Source organism: Pan paniscus, chromosome 20 (assembly GCF_029289425.2).
Source record: "Pan paniscus chromosome 20, NHGRI_mPanPan1-v2.0_pri, whole genome shotgun sequence".
NCBI classification, from domain to species: domain Eukaryota; kingdom Metazoa; phylum Chordata; class Mammalia; order Primates; family Hominidae; genus Pan; species Pan paniscus.
The window spans coordinates 26,159,147-26,175,563 of record NC_073269.2 but is presented as its reverse complement, the minus strand read 5'-3'; the positions used below and the strand labels follow the sequence as shown (position 1 = coordinate 26,175,563).

The window sequence follows — 16,417 nt, the reverse complement described above, 5'->3', positions numbered from 1 at the left end:
AAGAATTTTTGTATGTAACTGAAGTTAATGTTTTACCAAATTAAAATATAGTTTTATCGTTGAGAGGTTTTAGGTAATACCCAAGGTACCACAAATAACGCATCTGTGTAGACAGACACACACAAACACAAAAAGAAAGAAGTGAAAGCATATATCAATACAAAAATTAAAAAGATACAAAGCAAAATAGAAAGAGAAAATGATGGACAAAGATACAAAAATCAAAAACAATAAAACAACATTAGTGTTTTTCTTTCAGAAAATTATTTAAATATATATAAATTTAACTTTCCAATCAAGAGACATATTTTCAATAAAGGGATTTATACAAAAAATTTTAAAAATCAAGATCCATCTTGCCTTTCTACAAGAGTCAGTGAAGATCTAATGATAAAAAAAGACTGAAAGTGGCAAGATGGAAATAGAAATTTCATGTAAATATTAGCCAAATGAGAGAAGTCAAAATAATATCACACAAGCTACTGTGATATTTTATATATAAAATATACTTAAAGTTTATTTCAAAAACTGTCATATTTTATAAAATGTACTTGAAGTTAAAACTCCAAAGAGACAAAAAACAACATTAAACAATACTAGATTCATTCACTGGGAACCTATGACAAATTTGTACATGTGTGTGTCTGTGTGCATGTGTGTATCTCACCTTAGGTTCCCAATATGTACAGCAAATACTGACAGAATTGAAGAAACACATAGAAACCAATATAATTAGCATAGGATATTTCTATACCCCACCTCCTGTAATAATAAGACAAGATAGAACATTAGTAAGGGAACAGAGGACTTCAAGGTAATATAAAATTATTATTTCTAACAGAGGTATAGAGACCACTCCTAAACAACATCAGGATACACACCCTTCTCAATTGCTCATATAAAATTTTTCTTGCTAGATCACCTGTTAGGCTAAAAAAGAAGTCTTAACACATTTTTTAAAACTGAAATCTTACGGATTACTTTCTATGACCAAAACGGAATGAGAGTATACAACAACAATAGAAAAAACTTAAAAAATCACAAATATATAGGAATTAGGTTACAGTGAGCCGAGATCATGCCACTGCACTCCAGCCTGGGTGACAGAGTGAGACTCCATCTCAAAAAAAAAAAAAAAAAAGTAATTAAGCAACACACTCTTGAGCTCTTGAGCATGCTTAGTTCAAAGGTTTAAATAACTAATATTGTGAAGACATTCATACTACTCAATGTAAATTTACAGATTTAATGCAATGTTTTCCAATTTCTCAAATAGAAACAGCAACCCCCAAAGTATAAGAAATATCAAGAGACAGACAACAAAATACCCAACGATCTTTAAAAAAGGAACAAGAATTACAGTTCTTGATTTCAAAACACATTACAAAGCTACAGAGTTAAAACAAATTGGCATGAGTATCAATGTGAAAAAGTAGACTAATCAAATAGAATGCAGCACATATATAAACATATATAAACTTTCACATATATGTTCATATGAAGAGTCATTTTCACACCCATTATATTGTAACATCGTTATTAAAGCCAATGGGCTGAACCAATGCAAATTTCTGTCAGCAAATTATTCAGTAGATATAATTTGAAATATAAAAATACTAAAATATCACCCACGTTTGAGGAAGCAGGAAATATTCTAACAACCATAAAGATAACAACCATAAAGATAAAGCTCAATGACATTATGTAAAATGAAATGAGCCAGCCACTTTGGAGAACATAAACATTCAAACCATTATTATAGAACAACTAGGCTTAACAGACTCCAACAAAACTTTCCAGCTGAGGCCGGGCATGGTGGCTCACGCCTGTAATCCTAGCACTTTGGGAGGCTGAGGCAGGTGAATCACAAGGTCAGGAGATCGAGACCATCCTGGCTAACATGGTGAAACCCCATCTCTACTAAAAAAAAAAAAAAGAAAAAACACAAAAAATTAGCCAGGCGTGGTGGTGGATGCCTGTAGTCCCAGCTACTCGGGAGGCTGAGGCAGGAGAATGGCGTGAACCCGGGAGGCGGAGCCTGCAGTGAGCCGAGATCACGCCACTGCACTCCAGCCTGGGCGACAGAGCGAGACTCCGTCTCAAAAAAAAAACAAACAAACGAACAAAAAAAAAAACACAAAAAAAACAACTTTCCAGCTGAAAGCAAGAGATTCTCTCCAGTCAAAAGCAAAATATCCTTATTTGCACCTGGTGTATTCTGTTAGGACACAAATCAAGTCTTACTAAATTTAGGAATATTGGCTGGGTACAGTGGGTCATGCCTTTAATCCCAACACATTAGACACCAAGGTGGAAGGATCACTTAGAGCCAGAAGTTTGAGACCAGGCCTGGGCAACATAGTGAAATCCTGTCCCCACAAATAATTAAAAACTGCACTAGCCAGACATGGTAGTGCATGTCTGTAGTCAGGAGGCTGAGATGGAAGGATCACTTGAGCCCAGGAGGTTGAGGCTGCGTTGAGCCAAAATCATGCCACTGTACTCCAACCTGGGTGACAGAGTAAGCTCCTGTCTCAAAACAACAAATAAAATTTAAAAGACCAAAATTACACACTGTGTTTTCTGGCCAAAACTAAATAAAACTAGGAACTAAAAGCAAAAGTAAAACTGGAAAATCCAAAAATATATGAAAATTAAAACATGCTCTTCAACATTTTCTTGCTTAGGGGTCAAAAATTTAATTTTTCAAATATGTCAATACAACATACAGTGATAAACACATTTAATATAATCCCTAAACAATCCCAATAGCACAGTTTTTTACAGAAATATTGTTTAAAATTGTAAAATTTGATCATAAACTATAGCCAAACACCCATGAAAAAGAACAAAGAGGCATTATACTTTTTGATTTCAAAACATATTAAAAGCTACAGTAACAAAAACAATGTGGTACTGACAAGACAGATGAAAGATGAAAGAATAGAATACACAGCACAGAAATATACCCTTCTGTATATGATCTGTTGTGTGCCATGAGCACACAACAGAGAAAAGAAAATCTCTTTAAAAAATAATATTGGAAACTGGATATCAATACAGCCTAGCCAACATGGGGAAACCCCATCTCTACTAAAAATACAAAAAAATTAGCCAGGTGTGGTGGCATACACCTGTAATCCCAGCTACTTGGGAGGTTGAGGCAGAAGAATTGCTTGAACCCGGGAAACAGAGGTTGCAGTGAGCTGAGACTGCACCAGTACACTCCAGCCTGGGCAACAGAGCAAGACTCCGTATTGAAAAAAAACAAAAGAAACACTGGTAAAATAAAGTTGGGTCCTTTCCTTGAACCATATACAAAAAACATTTTAAATAAAATACTTGGACATTAAAAAAAAAAAGAACCACTAACAAATCCCTTAGAAAAAAATATAGAAGAAACACATGACATTGGACTTGGCCGCAGTTTCTTAGATACAACATTAAATGTATGAGCAAGAAAGAAAATAGAAAAATTTAACTGCACCAAAAAATTTCTGCACATCAGAGAAAACGTTCAATACAGTGAAAATGTCTCTTAGGAAATGGATGAAAATGTATGCAAATCACATGTGATATGATTTAATATTCAGAATATATAAACACCTCTTGAAACTAAACAATAAAGTTGAATAATGTGATTTTAAAATGGGAAAACAATTGAACTAAATTTTCATCAAAAAAGACGCACAACTGGAAAAAAAGCATTTAAGAACACAAGATCACTAATTTGTAGAGATATGCATGAAAATAACAATGAAAACCAAAATCACCTCACATCCATTAAGAATGGCAACTGTAAATTTTTTTAAAAACACCAAAGCTGTTGATGATGCAATGAAAATGAAACCCATGTTTATTGTGGAAAACAAGAATGCAGCCATTACTTTAAAATGTTATGTTTCTCAAATACTTAAAAATGAAAAAAAAAAAAATTTGGACCGGGCAAGGTGGATCATGCCTGTAATCCTAGCACTTTGAGAGGCCGAGGCAGGCAGATCACCTGTCAGGAGTTCAAGACCAGCCTGGCCAACATGGTGAAACCCTGTCTCTACTAAAAATACAAAATTAGCCAGGTGTGGTGGCACACGCCTGTAGTCCCAGCTACTTGGGAGGCTGAGGTTGGAGAATCGCTTGAACCTGGGAGGCCGAGGTTGCAGTGAACCAAGACTGCACCACTGCACTCCAGCCTGGGTGACAAAGCGAGACCCCCGTCTCCAAAAAAAAAAAAAAAAAAATCCTCTCACATAGAGGCATCTTCTGTCTTATGCTTTTATATTTTTTAAGGATTCTATTTTCCCCTCAGTGATCTTTGTTCAAGCTTACAGTGAGCCAAAACCCTCTTCATGGCATATAATATACTGCATAATGTGACTGCTTTTTCATTGTTTTGGGGGACAAACAAGTATCTGCCTAATTTTGAAAAACTCTTTGTTAAACTACTTTTTAGATTCTCTTTTTGTATTATGTCTAAAATGTTTGAGAGTAGTGGTTTCTGTTCCAGTAGTGTTTTTTTGTTAATTTTTCTGCACATTCCACTATGTTTGTATTACTATAGTGTTGAAATATAGTTTGACATTATAAAGTATGATGTTCTTTTGCTTTGTTCTTTTTCCTCAAGATTGCTTTGGCTAGTCAAAGTTTATTGTAGTTTCATGTAAATTTTAAAATTGCATTTCTGTGAAAAAAAAAAACACTGAAATTTTCATTGGGAATTCACTGAATCTATAGATCACTTTGAATAATATGGCACTTCAAAAATATTTATTGTTTCAATCCATAGATATAAAATATTTTAAAATTTACGTCTTTTTAAATTTCTTTCATTGATATATTTTTAATTGTAAATACTTTTTACCTCCTTGGTTAAATTTGTTTTCAGAAATTTATTATTCTAATGCTATTGTAAATAAGATTGTTTTCTTCCTCTCTTCTATCAGATAGTTTAAGTGTATGGAACCATAACTTAGACTTGTATGTTAATTTTGTATGTTTCTAATATACTAAGGGCATTTACTAGTTTAGACAGGTTTTAATGTACTGTTTATGGTTTTTTAAATGTCAGATTACATAATCTACAAACAGCAACTTTTTACTTGTCTTCAATTTCAATGCTTTTTTTTTTTTTTTTCTTTTTTTGAGACAGAGTCTCATTCCATCACCCAGGCTGGAGTGCAGTGGCATGAGCTTGGCTCACTGCAACCTCCGCCTCCTAGGTTCAAGCAATTCTCCCTGCCTCAGTCTCCCAAGCAGCTAGGATTACAGGTGCCTGCCACCACGCTCAGCTAATTTTTGTATTTTTTAGTAGAGACAGGGTTTTGCCAAGTTGGCCAGGCTGGTCTGGAACTCCTGACCTCAGGTGATCCAGCTGCCTTGGCCTCCCGAAGTGCTGGGATTATAGACATGAGCCACCGTGCTCAGCCTATTTTCTATTTTTTGACTAATATTTATGCCACATACTTCCAGTACTATATTAAAATAGAGGCATTAACAATGGGTACAATACAGTTTTGCATTGGTGTCTGTGAATGTGAAGAAGCAAACACCTCTTCAATTTTTTATAAACTGGCCTCAGGAGGTAAGCCTCTTTTGTTGGGTCCCCAGGGTGCTGAGATGCCCTATGGATTTGTAATAGAGAGGGGTTGTAGCTTGGTCACAAGGCTGCGGGGTCTGTACTAGGGTCCACCTTTAGTTGGCTTGTTACAAGGGGTTTTGGTAGTTGTTAATCCCCATTTTATTTTTCAACAGAATGAATATTCTTCAGGACTTTGCTCTGTAGGGCAGTCACCAAGACGGGTGTTTTTTTTGTTTGTTTGTTTTTTTTTGAGATGGAGTTTCGCTCTTGTTGCCCAGGCTGGAGTGCAATGATGTGATCTCAGCTCACTGCAACCTCTGCCTCCCAGATTCAAGCGATTCTCCTGCCTCAGCCTCCTGAGAAGCTGGGATTGCAGGCATGTGACACCACGCCCAGTGAACTTTTGTACTGTTAGTAGAGATGCAGTTTCATGATGTTGGCCAGGCTGGTCTCAAATGCCTGACCCCAGGTGATCCGCCCACCTCAGCCTCCCAAAGTGCTGGGATTACACGTGTGAACCACTGTGCCAGGCTGAAAGTTTTTTAGAACACAGTTTTTCAGAAAATATTTTCTTTGAAACATAGCTTCCCAAATCACATTGTAAGGACTGGCTTTCTTATTGGCCTTGGGACCTCTCATCTGTGTTGTCTGTTGTGTTCACTCTCACCTACCTGGGGGTTCATCCACCATTTCATGTCGCTTCATCTTGCAGGGTTCTTTTTCTTTCTCTAGACAAGTGATTAGGTCTGGCTTAGAAACAGCAATACCTGTTTTATTAAAAGTAAAGAAGATGAATCTTGCTTATATTCTGTAACTACCAATTTGGTAATGTGCTCAGTAAAGAGGATGTAATACAATATTCTAGTAAATTAATGCCCAAATGCCAATTTATAAGAGAAATTTCTAAATCTTTAGAAAATATTTTAAATTTTTAGGTTCTTAATTTCATTGCCCAGTACTACTTAATAAAAAATCGATTGTGACAATTAGATTTTAAGGTGTGGGCAACAATATTTTAGGCCACCAAATTCCTGAAATTATCACTAATCAAGAGTACATAATACAAATCAGCTCAGGAATATGGAAAGTTCAGGTGAAGATAAAACATCTTGAAGAAATTCTTTTCTACATGAACAAATCCCCAAACTTTTTTTTTTTTTTTTTTGAGATGGAGTCTCGCTCTTTTGCCCAGGCTGGACTGCAGTGGTGCTATCTCCGCTCACTGCAAGCTCCTCCTCCCGGGTTCACGCCATTCTCCTGCCTCAGCCTCCCGAGTAGCTGGGACTACAGGTGCCTGCCACTGTGCCCAGCTAATTTTTTGTATTTTTAGTAGAGATGGGGTTTCACCGTGTTAGCCAGGATGGTCTCCTGACCTCGTGATCCACCCGCCTCGGCCTCCCAAAGTGCTGGGATTACAGGCGTGAGCCACGACACCCGGCCCCAAACTTTTCTTAAAAGCAGGAATCTGAAACTCATTTACGCAAAGCATAAATTACCAAAAAACATTCTACAAAGAGGAGAAATGAAACATTTAGGGTATATTAGGAATGTTGTACTGAAGTTATTCTCACCCAGGAAGACCAAGTTTCTGTAGTTCTCTAACATCACATTTCTATATAAGTTCTGTTGTGCTGTGTCCAGGCACTGCCACTCCTCCAGAGAGAATTCTATGGCCACATCTGTAAATGTCAATGGTCCCTGAAACACACACACACCAACAGAAGGAGAGAGAAAGAGAGAGAGAAATATATTGACCAAGTGCCCATGGGTAGAATTTTTTATTTAATTCAAGGTGAAATGAGAGAGTAAAGAGAACTGCTTCTGACTTATACAAGTGACTGAAATTATTCAATAAACTAATTTATAAACAGAAATGTTCTCTAATATATTCTCTAACTTTGAGAAAATAGTGGCATAAGATCCACAACATCAGTGTACACATGACATTTTTCTAAGTGATAAAGTATAAAATTAAGGGCATGAACACAAACATACATTTTTGAGTGCTATGTTTACATCTTACAGAATGAGTTGTGTATATTTTTCAGATCAAAAAGACATGTTGAGTTAGAATTTACCTCTCACATTTTAATGTGTTCAATGAACTGAAGATTTTGTTAATGCAGATTATTTTTTCAGAAAATCTGGAATAAAGTCTGAGTTGCTGAATTTCTAACAAGCTCACCAGTAATGCCAATGTTTTTGATCCAAAAAGAATATTTTGTCAAACATTCAGTAAATGAAGGAACCTGTGTTTTTCCCAGTTTTTTTGTCCTGTAAACAAAGATGAGAGCTTTCATTTTCCAAAGACAGATATATGCAAAGAAAACCTAAGGAAGAAGGGCAGCTGCCAGATTAAATGTGATGGCATCAGCTGCATAAAGATAGTTAATAATAAAGAAAAAATAATCAACTCTATAGTAAAACAGTCTGTCAGAGAGTTCTTTAACCAAGTGAATCATTAATATCAACTGCACTAGGACAAATTTTTATGATGTGCTGGTGCATACAGAAAGACATAGCCTCACTGATGTGATCTTGCTACCTAAAAGTAGATTACAGTCTGAATTTAACCATAAAGAAACATCAGTTTTATTCAAAGTTTAAGGTACTGATGACTCATGGGTTCTGTAATTTTTTTTTTTCTTTTTTTTGAGACGGAGTCTCACTCTGTCCCCCAGGCTGGAGTGTAATGGCACGATTTCGGCTCACTGCAACCTCCACCTCCTGGGTTCAAGCGATTCTCCTGCCTCAGCCTCCACAGTAGCTAGGATTACAGGCACCTGCCACCACGCCCGGCTAATTTTTGTATTTTTAGTAGAGATGGGGTTTCACCATGTTGGTCAGACAGGTTTTGAACTCCTGACCTCAAGTTATCCACCCACCGCGGCCTCCCAAAGTGTTAAGATTACAGGTGTGAGCCACTGCACCCAGTCAAGTGTTCTGTAATTTTTAGTAGTGATTTAAAGTAGTCTTTTTTTAGCACTCTAGAGAACAGGTACCTCCTAATATATATGTATTTTTTAGAACTTTCTGGGTGATAAATGCCATCCTGTTTAAATAAGCAATTTGAAATCCTGTTCTGCATAAAGCCAATGGAGAACACAGATGGAACCTCAACATTACATGTTCTCCATCTTTACTGAGGACCCCCACCTTTCCCTAATAGAAACCTTGAGTATCCACACCTCCTGTTTCACAGCCACAAGGGAACATTTTTAATATTGCAGATTAATTTATAATCTTGGTGAGAATTCTGCATGGCACATAAAAAGCTATGATGTAGAGAATGTAGAGAAAGATCTGGTATGTAGGAAGGAAATATTTTTCAGAGACCCTTGACTATCATAAGAATTTTAAAAAGTAGTTAAACTCATTAGGGAGGAAAAATACAAGTAGAGAAGTAAAGGCTTGCAAGTACTAAATGCATGACAGTCCAGGAGGCAGAGTGGACACAGCTCTTGATCTGGGACATGATTAGCTGAAAAATCGCCATTTATTCTTCTTTTTCCAATTTCTGTAAAATTCCTGCTCAGATGACATGCTCCAAACAAATCACACCTGCATCTTGAGACTATGCCTTTTAAAATGTCAACAGAACCTGTTTACCTGCTGCCACCACACCCACAGGCAGAAGAATCAAGACTTGCAAAAAAAGTCCACCCATTTCTGTTCTTAATAACAGACATTTAGGAACAATGCACTGTTCCATGGAGATACATTTCTTCTTTCCTGTCCTCAGGCGCCCTCCCCTGCCACAGACAACAGCAGTTTCTGCTACAATATTGGTAGTATGGACCGCACTGCCCCGTCCCTACTAAACCCAAACAAAACAGGCCCTGTAACCACCCTTTAGTGCAAAGGTGGAACTCTCATGAATGTGTCTTGAAGCTTTCATACTTGATTCTGGCCTCACCTTAGAATCACATGAGGCACTTAATTAAAACAACATGGATGCTTCTATGCAGAACCTGTTGAAAGGGCACAAGTAAACAGATTTTTGTAAATTGGCTGTGGAATTCTAATTAGAAACCCCGGCTGATAACCACTTGGCAAAGCATTGCCCCTCGAGCTGTAATGAGCTTATAAATCACTTGGTAATTTTGACCCCATTCTACATAATGTGATTCTGCAGGTCTGAAAAGGGTCCAAAATGAGTGTTTTAAACAAGTCCCATCGGTGCTGATGTAACTCCCCCTGGGCTCACCATTAGTATTAGTTAGACAAAGCAGGCACAGCACAGAGTCCCTTCCACTCAGGACTCTTGTCACAACACAAAAACTTCTGATACAAATGAAGACAACTCATCTGTACACTAAAGTATCATATTCTTTGCTGACTCTTTAAAGTTTACAGAACAGGTGGCCTACTTACTTAAAGAGCCAAAGTGGAATGGGCTCAGTCATGGCGGATGGGAGGCAGGACTAGACTGCAGCTCCGACTTGGACAGAGAAGTGTGTGGAGGTTCACAGTGTGAATTTTAGCTCCAGATTGACTGCAAGAACAAACTAGCAATCCCAAGAGGACCCACAGACCATCTGAAGGAAGCAGACTGCTCCTGCAGGACCTGAGAGACACCCCCAAGTGGGCTGATACAAGGTTGTCTGTCAGAAATTATTTATTTACAAAAAAAATTGATTATTAATTGGGTATACATCGTTAAGGTTTAGAGTATGGGTTATAGTGCACAGTGCAGCACTATTAAATTTATAGCCACTGGTGGCAATAGTAAACAGTTTCAAGAGATAACTACATAGTTCAAAGAGGAAAGACGTAATTGTGTTCTCACTTTAATGTCTCTCTGAGTTTGACAACTATTAGGTTGGTGCAAATGTAATTCTGGTTTTTGCCATTACATTAAAAGGTAAAACCACAATAACTTTTGCCCCGACCTAACAAGAGGATTTGCATTCCTCAGATAAAAGGTTTTCTGTTCTCACTGATATGTGGGAGCTAAACTACGAAAACACAAAGGCATAGGAATGGTACAATGGACTTTGGGGACTTTGGGGGAAGAGTGGGAGCAGGGCAAGGGATAGAAGACTACAAATGGGTGTAGTGTAAACTGCCTGGGTGATGGGTGCACGAAAATCTCACAAATCACCACCAAAGAACTTATGCATGTAACCAAATACCACCTGTACACCAGTGACTTATGGAAAAAAAAAAGTCAAAGTGAAGAAACCTCTCTTTTCATAACAGATTAAAGTAGCTTCTCAAAAACCTGAAAAAAAAAATAGTAAAATAAAGTTTACAGAACAAACAGAAGGCAGCAATGTCTGAATGAGTCTGCATTTGAAAAATAGCATATGCACAGGTACTAATGCAGTTTGTTAAGCAGGTACTATGTGCTCAAGAGTATGTTACAGAGCACTGTGCTGGGCATAACATACTGTGTGATTTCATCCTCATAACACCCTGGGAGTTGGTACTAAGTGTTTAATAATTCCCAGGATTTAGATAAAGGACGCAGAATTTTAATTTTTCTGTTTCTCTGTCATTGATTTTTAAAAAATAAAATGTATAGAATAAAAGCTAAATATAGACAGATGAGAGGAATACAGAAATTGAGAGTTTAATGTAGTTTAGAGGAATTTTTATTGTGTTTATATTTAATTTATTGTGACTTGTGGAGCAACTACTGGATCTGCAGGAATAGAAAACAAGTTGCTAAATGGAATGTCTTGGTAAGCACTGATTTTAATAAAAAATTAAAAATACATATTTTTCCACTTATCTGCTTTTGAGTTTCACGAAATCAGAGCACCAGCTCTAGAAAGGTAGCAAAATATACCACCCAAAACTCTGATCTCTTCTAATCAGTTCTGTGAGGCAAGGCTCCAGAGTGGGGCCAGACCAAAATAAGGCATCCAAAAAGGGTGAATCTGAACAGAACTGGGCCAAAGAGTGGACCCTGTGTAGAATTCTGTTCTCTATGCCAGTGGGGGTACTTCCAGTTCTGTTTTTCCTAGACTTACCTAAGAAAAACTTAAATTCCAGAGTTTGTGTAATTTTAATTTTTTTTAGCTACTGTCCTGTCAATTTTATAACATATACTAATAAGCAATTTAAGCAAATCTCTTAAGGTTTTCTAGGGTAATTTTATTAGAAGATAAATATATATTCTTAACAAGGTAAGAAAAATAGAAATAATAATAAAAATTCTTCTGTCCATAAATATCCCTTCAGCTGATGACATCAGAAGTTACAACAATGTAAAGAAAGTGGCCCAAATAAAGCCCAAGTTTTTTTGCACACACCTATTCATTGTACCAACCATATGATGCTTCATTCAACCATTTATCCAGTTGATAGTCTAAACCAAGAGTTTTTGGATGGTAGGGACCATGACTGCTTCATCTTTCTTCTAACGGTCATATTAATGAAGCAATTAGTTTATCTGCTTTGAGTCTCCAGACCTCCTCCTCGTCTTTTACCCAAAGTACCAGAAAACTAGAGAAACTCTCATCTGGGTACCAACCAAACATGTCTCTTGTATGAGGAAAGAAACAAACACAAGATGATTCATTTCTCTTACATTGAAACAGAAGCAGAATTAACCACTCTTATCATCCTGACACAGTTCTGCTCTGGACATCATCAAATGTCTGAAATATACCTAGCTAATTGAGAGAGGGTTCCCAGTGACCCTGTGCTGATGGCCCAATAATAAGAAAGGCAGAAGAGACTCAGGCTCATTCTAAATAGAAAATGGAACTGCCCTGGCAGAGCTCCAGAACCTGGATCACCTGTCCTGATTTGCTAGCTCTTGGGTAAGAGGAAGGACAAGAATACTCTACTCCAGTGTTCACTTTTTTTTTTTTTTTGAGATGGAGTCTCGCTCTGTCACCCAGGCTGGAGTGCAGTGGCATGATCTCAGCTCACTGTAACCTCTGCCTCCTAGGTTCAAGCGATTTTCCTGCCTTAGCCTCCTGAACAGCTGGGATTACAGGCATGTGCCACCACACTCGGCTAATTTTTGTATTTTTAGTAGAGATGGGGTTTCACCATGTTGGTCAGGCTGGTCTCCAACTCCTGACGTCGTGATCCGTCTGCCTTGGACTCCCAAAGTCCTGGGATTATAGGCGTGAGCCACCACGCCCGGCCCAGCATCACATTTTACAGGTAGGTATAGTTGTGTTATGGCTCTGGATACTTTGTGGCCTTGATCTCACTCCTACGATGCTTGTTTACACTTACTGAATCTGACGTTAGATTCTATTTATACCAGAAGCCTCTCACACAACTGAAGCAGGTCATTGGACAAGATCTGAAAAGCTCAAAGAGCCACACTCTCAAAAGATGTCTTTAAAATGCCCATGTTGACATCTCACAATGCAGAAGATGCCTCCTGTTAGTTTTCTTTACATTCTGAATCCAAAGTGTGGCCTTGTCTTATAAATCCCAAGAAGAGGCCTGACCTTATGTGCAGATCCTAGATGGGATCAACCTGGCTCTGCATCCTTGGGTATTAGAGCAAGCACACAACAATCAAAGGAGAGATCTCCTCATAGAGGCTGCTCTGGCACACTCTAGATTATATATCTATCCAGAAGGTAGAAGCTGAGGCAACATGAACAGAAGTAGGCAGTTTATTTGGGCCAAGCTTGAGGATTGTAAACTGCGGGCAAAGATTCAAGTTGCCTGGAATCTACACTTCAATTAGCAGCACTTACAAGTGGATTTGCAAAGGCAAAGAGAGAGGGACAGAGTGTGGCCTGATAAAAGGTTGTCTGCGAGAAATTCTTATTTATTTACAGAATTAACATTGATTACTGATTGAGTGTACGTCGTTAGGGTTTAGAGTATGGGCTATAGTGTCCAGTGTGGCACTATCAGTTTAATTTATAGCCACTGGTGGCAATAGTAAACAATTTCAAGAGATAACTATATGGTTCAAAGAGGAAAGAAAGACATAATTGTGTTCTCATTTTAATGTCTCTCTGAGTTTGACAACTATTAGGTTGGTGCAAATGTAATTGTGGTTTTTGCCATTACATTAAATGGTAAAACCGCAATAACTTTCGCCCCGACCTAAAAAGAGGATTTGCATTCCTCAGATAAAAGATTTTCTGTTTTCCAAATCTCATGACCTAGATTCAGAATTTCCAGCTGCAGATTTAGGTCCTGAATAGGTGGAGTAGCAGTAGCAGATGTTACCTGAACATTTGTGAGCAGTTTACCAAGAGGAGGAAGGGGAAAGTGGAGATTCTCATGTCCACATGTCTACTCAATGCACACGTGTTACTCTGATTTGGTTTCTTGGCTCCATGGTCTCTTAATCAGTTTCAGGTTTGAAGACACAAGAGTCATTGAAAGAGGTAAAATGGTTGATTTCCACCCTGTAACATTTGTACAAATCTAATCCCTCTAGAAGTGACTGTAGAGGACTATAGATAACAAAGAGACACGATTCTGCCTGCATATTTATGGGACAGTATACACTTTTTTTTTTTTTTTTGAGACAGAGTCTCACTCTGTTGCCCAGGCTAGAGTGCAATGGCATGATCTTGGCTCAATGCAACCTCTGCCTCCTGGGTTCAAGCAATTCTCCTGTCTCGGCCTCCAAGTAGCTGGGATTGCAGGCACCTGCCATCATGCCCGGCTAATTTTTGTATTTTTTTAGAGACGGGGTTTCACCATGTTGGCCAAGCTGGTCTCAAACTCCTGACCTCAAGGTGATCTGCCCATCTTGGCCTCCCAAAGTGCTGGGATTAGAGATGCCCAGTGACAGCATGCACTTTGCAGCACAACTGTGAGTTGACTGGAAGCCTGAGAGGAAAAGTACCCTCTAGAGTAAAGCCTGGCTGGCACCTAATATGTTTATATCATGTATGGTAATTCTAGATAGTGTTTGGAAAATATAATTAAAAGAAAAATTGTATCCAGCTGCAGAGAAACTCCATAATGATAGAACAAAAGAGTTTTTATACACATGTAAACCAGAATGTGACATGCACCACAGTCAATTTGCTTAAGAGACTGCAAAGACAGAAAAATAGTCATTATAATTAGTCCACAAGTGGAAGAACTTACAGCACCATGTCATACAGAGTTTATCCTAAATTCACCTGGTAATTTAAGAGGCCATCTGTGCATGCCAATGGGTTATAGTCAATGACAAAATAAACTTTTCCTATCTTCACGACAGGAGGTAATGTTCCAACTTAAAACCAGGTGGCTGCTGAAGGTAGGCTCTCACTCTCCTGCAGAAATGGCTGGATGGGGTGCTATCTTTTTGGCTATTTACATTTTAAAGCAATGGCTCCTCTACTCCCTAAGCACTGGGCTAGAGCACTCCTGCTTACCCTCTCCTGATGACGAGTGTCCTCTCGACTCCTACCATCTGCCACTGAAACACAGCTCACAGCACAGGGCTCACAGCTGGCAGCTCACATCATACATGAACCCCAATTGCCATAGCAGCACTCCAGTGCCACATCAGAGAGTAAAGCCTGAGCTGCATGAGGAGATCCTGTAGGCCTCCTGGGTAGAATTGTGCCTTCATAATAATGGGAATGGGAGCAGTGTTTCAGCCTCAGTTTCTAGTTATAATTGTGACATTAAAAAATACTGCTGGATTTCCAGGATAAGTGCAGATGCTCCAAGAGTTCTCACTGTGACAGCCCACCTAATTCACACAAACCACAGGATATTAATAGGCCTTCTGAAACAGACACCCAAAGCATGAGAGAGAAAAGCAGCTCTCCATCTCAGCAAGATTCTACTGAGAACAAACTAAGTTAAAAGCATCTTAAGAAGAAAACTCAGATTAGATACAAGATTGATCAAGTAGGCCAGAAAATATTCCCCTAAAAGGAATTTCTCTGAAAACACCCAAAATGCACAGCTATTGTCAGCATGAGAAACATGAGCATTATGAAGAAAAAGGGCACATTCTCAGTAGAATTTCATAAGGTTTTTCTTTCATGTCTGTTGCTCTTTTATCTCCTAGCCATCAAATGGGGGATCTATTGTGAAATACATGTGACAACTTCCACTAGAGCTTTTTGATAAGAACTGGAACCTGACTTTGTTTATATAGTGGAATGTATTTGAGATTGAAACATAGTTAACTGAAGAGCTATTATGGTTTTGGGTGGCCACATCACTCATCATGTTGATTTGTCCTGTAATAGCAGCATTCAAATTTAGTGAAATAAGACACTGAAACCATGCTCACATATAATTAGTCCTTTTGGGGAAATTAATGAGCATTTCAGACTAATATCTACTGTAACAATTTTGTAGTGAGTTTTCCTTTGATGTTAGATACAAATATCTATGTATAAATAATTTTTGTGTACTAGTCATGATGTCTGTAGAACTTTTAAAAATTGTCTGTAACCATAATTCAGTTAAAACACTTTATATTTCAAAAGTAAAAAGAACAATATTGAAGTGCCTATTTAAGGTATTCAAAGTAAATATTGTGGCCTTATATTCATACTATTATAGAAAATGCTATTAATATGAGTGCAGGTTGTTGACAAACACTACACATAATAACTATGTTAATTGTTCTGAAGTAATAAATAGAAACCAAAGTACAACTACAGATTCCACTTTTCAGTTTATACACTGAACTGCTCTTGCTTTTTCTGTGTAAGTACTTCGGACTGCAAATATCAGATAATTACCCTGGATAATCAGTTTTCTCTCAAAGGAACTTAGTATTTTCTAGTCTTTATTATCTTTGTGCTCAACTTTTGTGTACTCTTAAAATGAGCTTTAATCTAAACAACTCTGTGTCTACTTTACAAGACTAAAAATGAAAAAATAAAATAAAACCTTTCCCAAAGCAAAAACAAAGCAATGGTTATGAGGTCCTAGAGAAAGACA

At 37.8% G+C, this 16,417-nt stretch overlaps 1 protein-coding gene across 4 annotated transcripts in view; it reads right to left on the bottom strand.

The window, feature by feature from the left end:
- ZNF429 (zinc finger protein 429) overlaps nucleotides 1-16,417 on the bottom strand; it is a 38,042-nt gene that overhangs the window by 6,531 nt on the left and 15,094 nt on the right. For 2 of the 4 annotated variants that reach the window (XM_034945659.3, XM_063600071.1), the window contains exons 2-3: nucleotides 7,147-7,273; nucleotides 6,247-6,342 (exon numbers count right to left, since the gene is read on the bottom strand). In XM_034945659.3, the coding sequence (XP_034801550.2) occupies nucleotides 6,247-6,342; nucleotides 7,147-7,273 (223 nt within the window). Of the gene's footprint in view, nucleotides 1-768; nucleotides 1,121-6,246; nucleotides 6,343-7,146; nucleotides 7,274-16,417 lie in introns of those variants that run through there. The other 2 variants (XM_063600072.1, XM_034945660.3) reach the window with 2 other exon arrangements.